The following is a 15866-nucleotide window of genomic DNA, read 5'->3' as shown; positions in this document are numbered from 1 at the left end:
ATAAAAACAAAACTACAAGTTCAAATTGTTCAAAATACTATCAACAGATGTCAGAAGGCTACTAAAAGCGACGTACTTCAGAAATGCGACACCCGCAGCGAGTGGAAGTATGAACTCGCAATAATGCGACTTCCGCGGAGCAAGGCACCTGGTGTGCTGTGCATAAAAGCGACAACCGCAGCGAAAGAGTTAAGGAGCTTTCCGACCGAAGTAATAGCAGCACGCGAATACAACATATGAACTTGTGCTGAACAGTTTGCTGTTTGGACCCTCATGCACAATGAATGTTATTTTACAGTCTGGAAGTGTCTGTGTCACTAGTCACATCAATGTGAACATCCTGTGTCGCTTGTCCCATTAGTGTGAAAGTTTCCTAACACTCATGTTGATGGTACTAAGAAAGTTTTGTGGGTTTCCTTTTGTCGCTTCATGCCGATTAGTTTCAAGCGGAGGAAAATATACAGTAAATATCAAAAATACAAATGCTTCAGTGTGTCTATTTTTAAAAGAAATGATGATGATAATATTAATAATAATAATGAACCTAATTAATTCATACACAAAAAATTAGTTACCAAGAGCATTCCACGTGTATATATTCTCCCGTATTATTAATGAAAGTCACAATAACAGGACGTGGTCAACTATCTAGAATGTTCGTTAATATCTTCACGACCACGGTACCAAACATCATAGCAATTATCACATTCATAGAAATGCTTCATGTAAAAGAATCAGACGTCGCAGCGAAAACTCCATTTACTTCCATTATAAGCAGAAGAATACCACATAGCAGGGCCGACACCAGTGCCTCTAGCGGATCATAATTCAGAGTAACTGCCAGAGTGTGCAGAACCGTCCCGTTTTCCACACTGCCTATTCAAGATGCTGTACCGATACTGATAGCCAATATTCTGTCGCTCCGATATGAAATTCCAGATGGACCTTGAAGAACCTTAAGAAATGTTTTTTTTTTTTTTTTTTTTTTTTAAGATGACTTCATTGTAAAAGAAGCTGCATATTTAGACATTTACTTTTTCAAAAAGAAGGCATGGAGATTATCCATAAAAATTATAATAAAACAACAGAATATTACACTAAATTATAGGATTATTATAGGTATGTCAGTAATTTTACCAATATGCCTATATTGGGATACCTATAGAGTACTGATTAATCTGTCCCATCCCTAGGATATTTGTTATTTGTTTGGGGGCTATGTTATTACATTTTTTTTTGCCAGTTCTAACATGGATCCTGAACAAAGATCTGAGAAAGACACCTGCCAGTCATACAGAAACATCAAGAAAAACATGAAACCACAGAAGTTACATAAATAATTCCTTGTACATGCAATGGCTGTGGTTACTTGGTTGAACTGTAACAAACTTTACATAATCATGCATGCATCGAATATGATGTTGATTTTCCTTCAAGGTGAATGTACCCTTTTGTTTTATCTACTATGCAAAGTTGCAGTAAATTTAGAGGTGAGGCAGTAAAGACTTTGAACCAATACTGATGTTTATATTGAATAATCCAAAGAGAAAATCTGGATAAAAATCCATAAGAGTATGCAAGAGGAACAAATGAACATTGTATTTCTAATTATTCAAATCTCTCTGTTATTAAATCTCTTTACAAGGAAAGTGGATCTTTTCTTTACTATTGCATGTGAGTAATTAATTCATTAAATAATTTTGATTGTGTATCTTCAGGTTCTTCATAAGAACTACAGAACTCAGCAGGCAGTGAGGGAAGGATTAGCCGACATGAGCTTGTTTCTTCTGCTGATAGTGGTTTTATTTAGCATTGTCGCTGCCTTTAGAGATTCAATGGCTTTCTACAACAATGTACATTTGTTGAAAGCGTATTCTGGGAGGAGTAGATTTGGGAAAACTTCTCTTAATGAAGTAATTACATTGTATGAGTAAGTAAAATGTATTTGCATCAATCGTCATAAGTTTTCTAGTACTCAATCCTCCCCCTCCACCACCCCTACATTTACATTATCTTTCTCACTTCCTATTTTCCTTCTCTTTCTTTCCAATGCCTTTGTAGGGCAGTTATCGTACTGATTTATATTTCGTTCTTACTGTGTTGCATGACTCCAATTGTTTTGTGTTTTTCTGTCTTCTGCTAAAATCTTGATTTTCTCTGCAGCTTTTTGATTTTACACCCTTTTTGACTTCTTTAATGTACTCCATTGTGAGCAATGTGCTCCCCTTGGTATTCACCCTTCGGTTACTGTGGTCATTATTCCTTTGTGCCTCGAGATATGACATACCATACTGCATCTTGATTGCATGGTCAATTTTCACAAGATTCTCTACATTTCTTATGTCATCTAAGGAGTGACCTTCTGGTAAGGCACCCAAATGTAGTACATCCCAGACATGCATTTATTTTAGTTATGTTAAGGGGCTGGGCCCTGAATAGTATGATGGGAGCAAAATAGTTTAAGTGCTGATGCATCCACAATTTTCAATTCAATTAATATTCATTTACCGTGTCTATTTATGTGATCTTTAACATTCTTCAGGAACATACATATCGTGCTGAGAGGCCTCCCTGATGGTGCAGTGGTAGTGTCGTCACCTTGTGATCAAGAAGTCCCAGGTTTGATACCCGGTGGAGGCACATAGTGGTTCGGATCCCACTTCAAACTGTAGGTCCAGTCCCGATTAGCCTTACTGTACATTAAGTGGACTTAAAACACCAAATCAATCAATCAATTATATAGTGCTGTACTTTAAACAAACTATTTATCACTTCCTCATAGCCAAATATGTGTTGCTCCATACTAATAAATGCCTTTCAGCTCTTCTGTACCTGCCCTACCCTACTTTTGATCTATTGTCATGATTCATGACCTCAGAAACAGTAAATGTTTACCCATTGTAGTTTCTTGAAAACTCATTTCATTGTCAGTCAATCTTTCTTTGCAAGAGTTTGTTGTGTTCAACCCTAACTACGAGGCGCATGTCAAAAAAAAGGGCCGATATTTTTTAAAAAACAAGAAAATGATAGGAGAATAAATTTATTGTAATTGATAACCAAGTACATACCTTGGCTATTTTTCGATGTGGTCACCATTAACCTCCAGACATTTCTGATAGGGTGGCACAAGCTTCCGTATACCCTCTGTGTAAAAATCTACCGCCTGAGAGTACAGCCAGTCCAGAACTAATGTCTTGAGCATGTCACTGTCGTTGAAACGCTTCAATGCAAGTCAATTTTTCAGGTGAAGAAAAAGAAAGAAATCGCTGGGGGCAAGGTCGGGCTGTAAGGGGGATGATGAATAGTTCCCATCAAAATCTTTCAATTGTCTCAACAGTACGAGCAGCTGTGTGTGGGCGGGCGTTGTCATGGATCAGAAAAATTCCAGAGCGTACCATTTCTCTCCGCCGATTTTGGATGGCACGTCGTAGATTATTCAGTGTTTCGCAATACACCTCTGCTGTAATTGTTCGTCCTGGTTCCAAGAATTCCACAAAAATCACATCCTTTTGGTCCCAAAACACTGTTGCCATGATTTTGTGAACTGATGGTGTTTGTTTGAATTTCTTCGCTTTAGGAGAAGCAGAGTGCCGCCATTGCATTGACTGCTGCTTCGACTCCCCAGTGGCGTACAATATCCACGTTTCATCCCCCGTCACTATGTGCGAAAAGAGGTCATCCCCATCCTCCCCCCAGTGGGTACATTTGAACGCCCTTCCGAAACTCTCTGCACCATTGCCTGACCTTCCCTTCACTCATCACTGTCGGTCCATAAATGGCACACAATTCCCGATGGATGTCAGCTGCATTCTGTCCTTTGGCGTTCAGAAATCGTATGACAGATCTCACTTCACATTTGGCGGGATTTTGTATTACGGCAGCCATTTCACCTTACTGTTACTCGCACGTACGCAACCCCACTCTGACGATTCTATCTCTGTTGCAAGCACAGAATACTAGGGCATGCTCCTGCGCATGCTCAACTTCATCAGTGTTGCCAACCCCGCGTAAAAATTATCGGCCCTTTTTTTTTTGCATGTGCCTCGTAGTTGCCTACGTTACATAATTAGTTTATGAAGTAGCTTGGGAAATATGAAGTTCTTTACATGTCTTGTCATATGAATTGAAAATTCTAATTTTATGCACATAAACTAAGACCGATTTTCTTTTCAGTGTAATAGATTACATAAATACTACAATAATACCCAGTGCGTATGAGATGTATTGGTACAATGGGAGCATAGTAAAAGGACGAGGATGGACAGAGGATTACAACTCACAGCTAGTTGGGGTTGTGCAGTTAAGGCAGCTGAGATTCCCTCCCGGTATGTAGAAAATAAGATGCGTAACAATAATGACAGCTATTTTAATACTCTTCTCATCATGTGAGAAGGAATATTTTTAAGTGAAACTCTAGAAGTTTCACATGTCATAGTTTTAATCTATGGTGTACAAGGTCCACTTTAGACAAAAGCATTTTGTGCCATGACCAAAATGTTACCATGTAAAGTGAAAAATCTTATGATATTTCAGATGCTGTGGCATATTTCATGGCATTTCTCAAGGATAGCATCAGCCCTATTTCTGTATCATTTTTCGTAGCATAACCAATCAGAAGCGAGCTCTATGTCATGAGTGCAGATGTAATGGTGGCCGAGTGAGATGTAAACAACGTATCACTTCACATTTAAAAAAGCCAATAACTATTCAACCGAGAGTAATAATGTTGCCTGTAAAAGGTTTTAGGCACAAAGCAATGGTGCTGCTTAAATACATACTTGGTAACATCTACACGTACACGTATGGAAGAATATTTTAGTTGTTTCAATTGCGGACCCCGTGCACTCACCATAGGTGGTGTAACTCGATGTGCCTTTCATACTGTATGTATTATACATTGTAATCGCAAAAGCTAACCGAAATGTTACATGAAATGTTTCCGTGTAAAGTACTATCTGCAGAGGCACATATTTTTGGTAAATAAAAAACAGGGTTGCTACGCGACTGGAAAACCTGGAAAACAGGGAAAAGTCAGGGAATTTAGTTGGTCAGGGAAAAGTCAGGGAATTTTGCATATTTTCTGGAATTTACGTGCCTTTTGGAGTTGAAGGAGAACCAGTTACAAAATGAACGAATGGGTTCATTTCCACTTCCGAATTCTGTTCTTGTGATTCCAGTTCCCCCAAAAGATTCAGTTCAGAAACTTATTCCTCTCTTCATTATGACTTCTAGTCTGTTACGTACAAAATTATGGTTCCTTTGCATTTTGATTCTATATTTATTCACTCTTGGATCCGTTCATTTTGTGACTCGTTCTTGTGAACCTGTTCAAGACCGGAATTTGGAGAGGCCTGAGATTTTTCCTTAGAGAACAAGCTATTCAAGACTAAACCTATGCACCAGCCATCCTCAGAATTTCTTGTGGAGAAAATGTTGCTTTAGCTTTGTGTGTGGTGATTAAATTTCCTTTCTGCAAGAACACACCCATTCGGAACCCGTTCCCTTTTGATATGTGAAGCGGAGCAGGTTGGTGTTCGGACAGTTCATTGGTTTTGGATCTGCAATAACTGTATACTCCTTGAACCAAAGACAATGTAATACTTTCTGCCTTGAAGAGCAGAATTTCACGTAAACTGGTTGTGGTTGACGTCACACTGGACGGGTGCCTAGTAAAAATAAAGGGACTCACTACTTCATTCCCCCCGTTAACCCGTTCTGTGAATTTGAGTTCTTCGTTTGCGACTCGTTCAGAAGCAACCTGATCAACTAGTTCATTTGCTGCTCGTTGTCATAGTTTTTACATTGCAGAGATGTTACACCCGAGAAATTATTGATTTTATGCAGTATCAGTGACGTCATTATTCGAATATGCACGTGTTTTGTGCATGTAGAATGAATTTATTTTTAAAAAACTGGTGCAAAATAGAGGAATTAAACGTACGCTGGTCACACATCGTTGTTAGGTTAGGAATGTTGGTTTGATGCCGATAGTAATTTTACATATTTTTTGCGTGTAGAATGAAATTATGCTGAAAAGTGGTGAAAATGTGCCCAAGTTCCTTTTTTTTTATTACGATTTCATCATACTACAAATGCAACTTTTACATGGTTCGATTTCGATTTAGCATGTTAACACATACTGCAGAGTTTTAGCGATTACTTAAGATTTTGTCAATATATGCTTTTGTGGTTAGGTTATATTCCATGTTCCAATAATCATTTTCCTTTTCTTGCCTTGTCGTTTCCATTTCATCTGTTGGGCTTCTACCTTATGTCTTCTCTGAATAAAATGAATTTTCGACACCACGTGGGTTATTAGCCCTACGGTGAGTCTAGCCGAATGAAGGGGCGGCCTTCTTATGGCTTTCCGGCCTGCCAGTTTGGAGGGTTTACTCCCTCGCAGTGTCACAGCCATTCTTTTGCTCCAACTCCGCCTGTGACTGTCTGGTTCTACACTCTTTTGGACTGATGTCCTCATCGACTCTAGGCCAGTACTGAAGAGGCTGCTGCCCCTCTTCAGGGATTTTTATCGACTTCCCAGTCTAGATCCAGAGTGTTTATCGAAATCAGGGTCACCTCGAGAAGGATGTGTTCATCGAACACGCACTGCGGTCTTGGCAAGGGAGAGGTTATATGTTCACTTCACCTTACCCTGGGTCGCCCCTTGGGTTAGAAATAGAGAAAAACTATCAAGGGAATAGTTGAAAGTTCTGGCAGACAGTAAAAGCAATGAAAGGAAATTATGGGAAGAGAATAAGAAACATAGAAGATGAATCATGAAAGATCCAAACAGAAACTGAAGATATATTCAAGACATGGAGTAGGTATTACGAAAACACATTTAGAGATGAAAATGGGAAGATGAATGAAGAAGATGCAATAGAGAGTGCAAATGTAGAAGAGGATGGAAGAGATGAAATGAAAATGCAAGAAGTGGAGGATGCAATGAAGAGAGTGAAATTAGGAAAAGCAGCAGGAGCAGACGGAGTATACCCAGAACTAATAAAGATGGGAGGAAAGAAAGTTGTACAATGGTTGTGGAAGATTTGTAATGAAGCATGGAAGAGAATTAAAATACCCAAAGATTGGGAAAGAAACATGATCATACCAATCCACAAAAAGGGTAGCACTGTAAAATGTGAAAACTATAGAGCAATCTGTCTATCTTCAGTAGCTCTAAAAATATACACAAGAATCTTAGAAAGAAGTTTAAGAGATGAAGTAGAGGACATAGAAGAAGAACAAGCAGCTTTCAGAAGAGGAAGACAAACGCAAGATCACATTTTTACGCTACGACAAGCCATAGATAAATTTCTTAGCAGAGAAAAAGAACTGTTTGTAACCTTTCTGGATTTAAAGGCAGCCTTTGATACAAGAGAGTTAAAGGAATAGTGAGAATAGGAGGGGAGAAATCAAAAGAATTTAAGATGAACAAAGGAGTTAAACAAGGAGATAGCCTCAGCCCCTTACTATTTATAATACTAATGGATCAAATACATATACAAAGTAGAAGAAGAACACGAAAATGTAAGGTTGGAAATAGGAAACTGAAACCAGTTTATGTACAATCACTTCTGTATGCTGATGACATAGCATTAATAACACCAACAAAACAGGAACTACAAAATACAGTAATAGAATGGGCCAGTTCAATACAAGATAGAGAAATGATAGTGAACCCAAAGAAGAGTAAAGTAATTCATATATCAAAGCATGGAAATGAAGAGAGATTGGAAATAAAATGGCAAGGAGAACAGCTAGAACAAGTGAATAGATATGAATATTTGGGAACAATAATAACAGCCGATGGAAAAGTATAAGAAATAAATAGCAGGGTTCAAAAAGCAAATAAAATATATTACCAAATAAGTAATACAATAGTAGGGAAAAAGGAGGTACAAGAAAATACTAAATTAAGGATTTACAAAACCATAATTATACCAACAATGCTCTATGGCATAGAAAGCTTAACGCTCCAAAATAAGCATAAAAGTAGATTAAGAGCAACAGAGATGAAATACCTCAGAAGAGTCATAGGAAAAACCAGACGAGATAGAATCAGGAACACTAAAATCAGGGAACAGCTACAAGTAGAATCAACTGAAGAGATAATAGAGAGAAGAACACTTGGATGGCCATATCATGAGAGTGGGAGAAGAAACAAAACCGAAACAAGTAATGGAGGCGAGACCAGAAGGAAGGAGAGGAAGAGGAAGACCTCGGATAGAATGGGAGCAATACCTGTCAGAGATGGTTACTAAAAGAAGAAAGGCACTAATGGATGGCACAAGATAGGAAGAGTTTTAGCAGATGGCTGAAGGACCCCGACGCCTAACAGCACGAAGGGGAAGAAGAAGTAAGTGGTTAGGTTAGGAAGGTCAGGTTTTGTTGTCTTAGAATTAAAATAAAGACCCTGAATGCACTCTACTAAGGTTCCGATTCATTTCTACATTCATTCCCACTAGTTTACGATACTTACTGTCGCTTGTCAACCGGAGAATAGCTTGTCCGTGGGAAGTGTGTATGATTGCGTAAGGTCATTTTGAAGTTTTCTTTTCAACATAAAAAAAAAAAAGGTAAAGTGTTCCCCTGTGCATAGCACCACGCCATGAAGGCGTATAGGGGGCGTATAGGGTGTATTTTCAACATAAATAACTTTTTTCGAATCCAAACAGTGCTCATTATTTTAAGGAAGGTTCAAATTTTGTGTCACAATGATTGCCAAAATTCTATGATAATTAGTCTTCCTGCTAGGAAAATTTGAAAAAAATCATAAAACATTCGGAACTGTTACCTTTTAATAGACAGATTTCTATGTTTTCCGTAATATAAAATTGGTTCCAGCATGTGGAAAAATCAAGTAATGAAGGTACTTGATTCCAAAGCATGGCCCACATATATATTTTTTTAGGTGTGTGGTGTGTCACCAGCCCCATTCACGTTCTGAATTTCTGAAATATATACTATTTTCAATAAATTTAAAAATATAATCATTACACTTATTGCATATTTTCTAAAGGTACATGACCTAATTTTCTGTTGTTTCTCATTTGTTTTGATATAATTGAGGTTGTATACAGGTTACATTGTACAGCTTTGATATAGGCTACATTTTTTATTGATTTTTTTACACCACTTTAATTGTAATTACTTAGTGAAAATGCGGAAGTACAATAGTTTTTATTTTTTCATTGAATAGCATTGTATTAATCACTAGGTAAATTTTCAGCTAATAACTGTGTATGGGGTGTAAGGGGTGACCTTCCACGTAGTACACCCAAATGTCAACCTCACTTCCACGTTAGTACACCCTGGACTAAAGACTAACGAGGCTCTGGCGACTGGCACTATGGCCAGTATAATTTTGTGTGTGTTGTCCTGTTTTTTGTCCTTATGTGTGCTGAGTGCCCCTTTACAACCTGAGCTTTTAACAGAAGTCAGAACATTTTAAGATTTTTAATTCCGCAACGTTAGAGTTGTTCTTTGTAATGATAAGGGGCTGGCCCCCGTATAATGTGACGGGAGCAAAATAGCCTAAGTGCTGACGCTCCCACAATTTTACAATCAAATCAAAAATCAATAACTGTGTATATTCATATTCATAATAATGTGCCTGCATATTCATATTTTATTAAAAAACATGAGTTCAAAAGCAAAAATCAAGACAACAAACATGTCTGGAAAAATTTCATTTCTGGTCTGGAAAACCTGGAAAAGTCAGGGAATTTCATAATCAAAAAATCGTAGCTACCCTGAAAAAAGCAAAATTTCGGTACAAAAACAGAGCCAATTTCGGGTTCAAAAGCGGTAAATAGAATAACATTTCGCTGTTATAGCGGTGAAAAAGCGGTATATAAAATGACATTTTGGTTTTAAAAATGTGAATATAATCCTAAATTTGATTTAAAAACTGCACTATTACACAAAATAAACATATCTCTTCTAATAGCACATTAAATCATTACCAGAATGTTAAGTTTATTCCTGTATAAAGGGGTCCATTTTTGCTTCTCAAATATTTACAGCAGAATTAATCAATTTTCCGTGAATTGCATAACTCATAGGATACTTCAGACTTTAGAAAGTGTTGCGTCGGTATATAAAAGGTAAATTTCGTGTTTAAGAGTCTATTTTGCATTTTGCAGTTCATTTCGCATCATTTCGTGACAAAACTGGGTAGAAAAATGCACCTCACACCTTTCAGAAACATGAAAAATTAACATTACAATGTGATATTTCATATTTCGTGTTTTTGTCAAAAACGAAATATGCATGCCTCTAATTATCTGCTATAAGATTTTTGGAAGCATTTATGAAGCAATTATGCTAGCAAAAATGTTAAAGGAAATGCTTCCATCTAAAGCAGGCATAACACATTTATAAATAATTTTAGTTTAGGGGAAGAGGGACAATTTCCCCTAGGTCCTTCTCTCTGCAGCAGCTGCCAAGCACTGTTAAGAGGTTTTCTCTTTTGGAGCCAGATCTGGCTTCTTTCGTGCACTCGCTTCGCTGTGACCTGTGGTACCCGTCTCCTACCCCACTATGATGCCATCACTGGCTCTGGCCCACAAAGACCAACTTTTGCCATGAGTATATATTTTGCACATGATGTGATATTGTTATATTGGCTGCGTCGCCCCACCCTGTCTTACCTCCCCAGCTACTTTTTTACAGCGCCTTGGCTAAGGTGAAGATGACAAGTTATCTGGGAATCCTTTATTTTCGATTTCATATGAGCATGAGTGGATTATTGAGATGGGTGATGCCGCCAAATCTAGATGGTGAAAATTAAGAATAAATTGCTATCACTGTAATGTAATAACAGTAATAACAGGGCCGCCACCCCTCTTGACACATAAAATTACCCTAGGAGGCACTTTATGCAGCCTTTGTTATTCTAGCTCCTTGAAAGTCAACTTTAGCTCTATTTAAGGTGAAATTTAGGTCTCTTATGTACATCAGGTTTTGGCAACACTGCCAGGATGGCCGTAAGAGGCAAGGAGAAATGCATTACGCTTATGGGACCATTATTTTATTCGTTCTCTCAGGAATATCAAACGTCCAATGGCGTAGAATAGTACATGGACGGAAAAAGGGCACGTTGAGCTATGTCTTAGTTGTAGGAAAAGTCGAAACTCCCATAAAGAATAGGATTCTGTAAATACTTATTGTTTATATTTTTCAAACATCGTGTCTATCTTAATAATCACCTTAAAAAACCGCTTCCACGTGCAACATGGAGAAAAGGTCATACTCTCTTGTATAGTCAAGGGTTTTTATAGTAGTAATGCCCATTCCGACGGTAATGAAATAAATGCACAACCGGTGCGTAATTGTCACTCTTCCCATTAAACATCTCTGTGGTTGACTTATGATCTTTCTACCTAAGGTTCTGGCTTTGAGCCTTGGCCTGGCTGTGTTTACGTTCATTCTCGTGGGCCTCCCAGATGGTGCAGTGGTAGCATCGTCACCTTGCAATCAAGGGGTCCCAGGTTCGATTCCCGGTGGAGGCACACTGGTTCGGATCCCACTTTAAACTGTAGGCCCAGTCCCGATTAGCCTTACTGTGCACAAAGTGGACTTAAAACACCAAATCATCGATCGTTCTCGTATTGTCCCTTCGTCAGTTTCATGTAATCACCATTCATCCTCATTGTGTTATCCTGAAAAATATAGAAAAGCAAATATCAGACACCAGTAAGAGTAACACATCGGTGCTACTGTCAATGTTTGTTTAAGTCCACTGTATGCTCCGAGAGGCTAATTGGGATTGGGCCTACAGTTTAAAGTGAAATCTAAACCATTGTGGAATGTGCCTCATCAAACCTGTGACCCCTTGATTACAAGGTGACAGTGTTTCCACTACACCATCAGGGTGTAACTAATATTTTAAGCTGATGGGAGAAAGGCAGCTACAATTAATTTTCATGTGGAAAGTTATTCTTCTTTCTTTCGATTCCCAGGATTTTGTAAACAGGAATCGGACCTCAATGCAACCAGTCATTGTAAGGAGATGGAGCAGTCATTCTTCACAGGCGATGTGAAATCCTACTCTCCTGGATGGACGACTCCTGAGGATGGAAGCCGAAGAGCTAGGACCTCACGACTGCCATGGCAGTACACAAATTGGTGGTCTTCGTTCACTTTCTCTATGTGGGGTAAAAATTCCTTTATCAATAAAATAGTCCGAGATAAATCACAAAATATATAAGATGTACCGATACGCAATTTTGATCACTGTCACAAAATTTATCAGTATCAGTTCTGATTTGGTATGAAATGACAAACATGCTATGAACTTGTATCATTCATTCATCACTATGACTGCTGGATATGCATCATGAAGCTTTCGTGGTGGGTAAAACGAAGGTATTCTCTTGGGATATCGATCAGTTCAGTTCTGGATAGCCATTATCATCATCAAGGGGCCCCTTCCTGAGAACACTCAAATGTCAAGCACACTTCCACATATTACAGAGGTTGTTCACTTTATATCCGACCATTGTCGATTCGGTGCTGCCAACTGGCGTATCATGCTAGAACTATGGGTCTGCTGGCGGGAGCAGTGTTGTGTCTGAACTTGTAGGTGCATGAGTGTTGGTAGTGAATGTTATCAAATGGCGCCGAAAATGAACCAGTATTGGGAGGGTTACGTAATGGCCCTTTTCCATGCTAAGTTTTCATACGTACGCATTGTGAAACACTCAGGGTGACTACTGCAAAAGCTATTGTGGCCCGTTACACACAACAGGCTCTCCTTGCGAAACATTCACCCACGAAAATCACCAGGAGAAGGGCTGCAAGCGAAGTGTCACATACCGTGACATTGACAGCAAGGGGCGCAGCAACTTTGTTCGTCAGTGCAGGGAAAGTTTCCCTCGTGGCTTTATGCTTGTGACGGGATTCGGATATGAGGATAAGTTGATGATACGCAAGGTGGACAAAAACGTGAAGGTGAATGCCAGATACTTCCAAGACTCGATTCTGACACCTATCTATCGGAGACATCCCACAAATGTATGGAATGGACGCGAACCAGATGATGATCCATATGGACAAGGCTTCGAGTCATACCGCCAGAACATCAGTACGTTTTTATCAGGAAATGGCAGAGGAATTAAGAATTCGTGTCATTCAGTTTGAAGACATTCCTGTGAAAAGCCCAGATGCCAGTCCAATGGATTCTTGCACCCTGGATGGTCTATGGAAAGCTTGCAGGGAGGAGTGGGACAGAATTCCCATGCCTGTCCTGTGCCGGAGCTTGCTGCAATGGAAACTGCGATGCCGGGCGATAGTCCACAATGCTGGGGGTCCAATAGAACATGATCGATGGTGGCGGCCCGGTATCTCTTAAGGTGAGTACCCATCAAAAATGGTCGGATATAAAGCGAACAACCTTCTGTACACCCTGGACTGCATTTTGCAGACTAGCGAGGCTCTGTTGTCTTGACTCACAGCCAGTACAATCTTCTGTGAGACTCATGTCGTGTTGTCCCTGCATCCATCTTCATCTTCACAGTTAGCCAAATGTTGCAGCAAAGCGAAGTAAAATAAAGTAAATCAGTCAATCAATAAATCATCTTCACAAAGACTTCAATCCCTGAAGATAATGTTGGCTCTTGAAAACTTCGAAACCTCTGATACTGATCTGGTTGCTATCCTGAGAGAGCCTCTTCATGTAAAAAGTAAAGTGCTCCCCTGTGCTTAGCACCATGCCATGAAGGCGTAAAGGGGGTGTGAGGGTAACGCCCCACACTTTCTTGATCCGGTCGTGAGTGGGGGTGATGTGATCAGCATCAGCCTCTTCATGTGACTGTCAGATTTTGCTTTAGATGATGAAACAGTATATTTATAAATGTACTTTAGGGAAGAAGAAGAAGAAAGGAAAAAAGTGAGTGGAAACAAAAACTATGCATATTTCAACTTTAATATGGTACATCACACATGAACTGTAAGTTCTGTTTCATGATTTCAGGTGGCTTCACTCATTATTCAGGAGGTGGCTATGTTGCCCTCTTAGGAAGAACAAGAGAAAACTCGTACCTTGTGATGAATTACCTCGTGAGATCAGGGTGGTTCGATCAGTACACAAGGGCGGTGTTTGTGGAGTTCAACCTCTTCAACCCCAACAGAAACATTCTGTCCAGCATCACGATTCTCATGGAGAAAGGGATAACAGATGTCTTCACGGTCTACCCAATGGTATGTACTTTCATATTGTATGCTATTCTGCTCACCTGAACCCACAGTCAACTTTTAAGAGCATAACTGTGGCTTTGAGAAAGTTAGCCTTCTTCATGGTGTAGTTATGGCCAAGTTCTGTGCCAAAAATGAAATCTTTAACAAGGAAATATGTTTAAACTGCAGTTCTAAGGAACTTGCACAATTTTATATTGGTGTTTCATCGGTATCAGAAAAAAATTAATATCATTCCATTCCTAATATATCTGTCAAAGGGGGGGGGGGCATAATTCAATATGCACTAACCTTCCCTCAGAGGAAACAATTGCTGTGGGATCTAGTAAAGTAAATCTGCACCCACCATAGTGTGTGTATTTGTGTTTTTGTATTGCAGACCACCGAGACATTCATTGATCTAGAAATTGTGCTGAGTAGTAAAGAAAATAATTTACATAACATCCTATTTTTCTTTGCAGGTAACGTCAATTAAGGTGAGGCCACAAACTTCGCCAACAGAAGTTGTGATGGTTACGATATTTATTGCTCTAATTTTTGTTCTTCTCTACTGCTTGCACTCTGAGGGCAAGAAAATGGCTTTCCACACTCCTTCGTGTTACTTCACAAGCATCTGGCACATTGCAGATTTTATTATTGTCATTTGTGGGATTGTCACAATCATTGTGTACTTTCAGCAAAAGACGTTTGAGCATGACATGGAGAGAAAGCTGATGCAGGCAGATGCCAACAGGTTTCATAGTTTTGCTCTTGCCGTTTACACTGACGATGCACTCATGTGCCTTCTTGCAGGAATGCTGGCTTTTGTAACAGCAAAATTAGGATTTGTAATTGGTAGATTCTGTTTTGGCACATTTACTGTGGTTTTGGGTTTGGCAGTGGGAACCATTCTTGCATACCTTGTTATTTTCTCAACTCTCTTTGGAGGTCTTTTGGGATTTGGCCGTGCCTTGTATGGAACTTCAACTTTTGAGTTTCACAATTTTTGCTGCTCCATTTGTTCAATCGTGGAAATTTTCACGCGTAATTTCAGTTTTGAAGCTATTAACAAATCATATTTGCACCTTGTGACTGTCTTTACATGTTTTGGGGTAGTTTTGGTCTTCGCAAGAATTATGTGTGTAGTTATTTACGTAGGTGCACTAAAAAGAGCCAGGCATTCTATAAGGATGGTAAAACCACACAAACGCCTTCGTGGTTTCTTGAAGCGATATTTCAGTTCCTTTCACGCTGCTGATCTTCGCAACCAGCCACGCGAGCAGGAAGACAGGTCTTCAAATATGCAGTTTCCGCAAGAAACTCGACTGACGAAGCTGGAGGCAATGAAACATATTGTTTCTGCCTTCCTCGCTAAAAAGCTGTTGCTCAACGTGGCGGTTGTGGAGAAGAAGCTGTGCGCCATGGCTGCACTTTCGGTGGATTACATGGAAGGCTCGTTGGTGAAGAAGGAGCACCAGCCTGTTCCCACAGGGGTAGGGGCTGTGCTCAACATGAGGGAAAATGAAAACTTAGCTTGCAGCTTGATTTTAACCTCCACAACAATGCAAGCATTAGAGAGAAGGATAATGGCAATAGAAGATTTGATATAAAGATGGAGTTTAATGTGATGCATAAAAAGTAGTGCAAATTGTAAGTTTGCTATTTTCTGTTATTAATGCAAAAAAGTTGAA

At 39.3% G+C, this 15866-nt stretch overlaps 1 protein-coding gene across 1 annotated transcript in view; it reads left to right on the top strand.

Annotated features, from left to right (window-relative positions):
- LOC145992543 (polycystin family receptor for egg jelly-like) overlaps positions 1-15866 on the top strand; it is an 87788-nt gene extending 71922 nt beyond the window's left edge. The window contains exons 30-34 of the mRNA XM_083128896.1: positions 1719-1930; positions 4174-4325; positions 11964-12158; positions 13976-14202; positions 14658-15866. Of these exons, the coding sequence (XP_082985022.1) occupies positions 1719-1930; positions 4174-4325; positions 11964-12158; positions 13976-14202; positions 14658-15785 (1914 nt within the window). The 3' untranslated portion in view covers positions 15786-15866. The remainder of the gene's footprint in view (positions 1-1718; positions 1931-4173; positions 4326-11963; positions 12159-13975; positions 14203-14657) is intronic.

The sequence above is a fragment of the Lepisma saccharinum genome, chromosome 9 (assembly GCF_977018435.1).
Source record: "Lepisma saccharinum chromosome 9, izLepSacc3.1, whole genome shotgun sequence".
Lineage (NCBI taxonomy): Eukaryota > Metazoa > Arthropoda > Insecta > Zygentoma > Lepismatidae > Lepisma > Lepisma saccharinum.
This window is presented reverse-complemented; position numbering and strand designations above follow the sequence as displayed.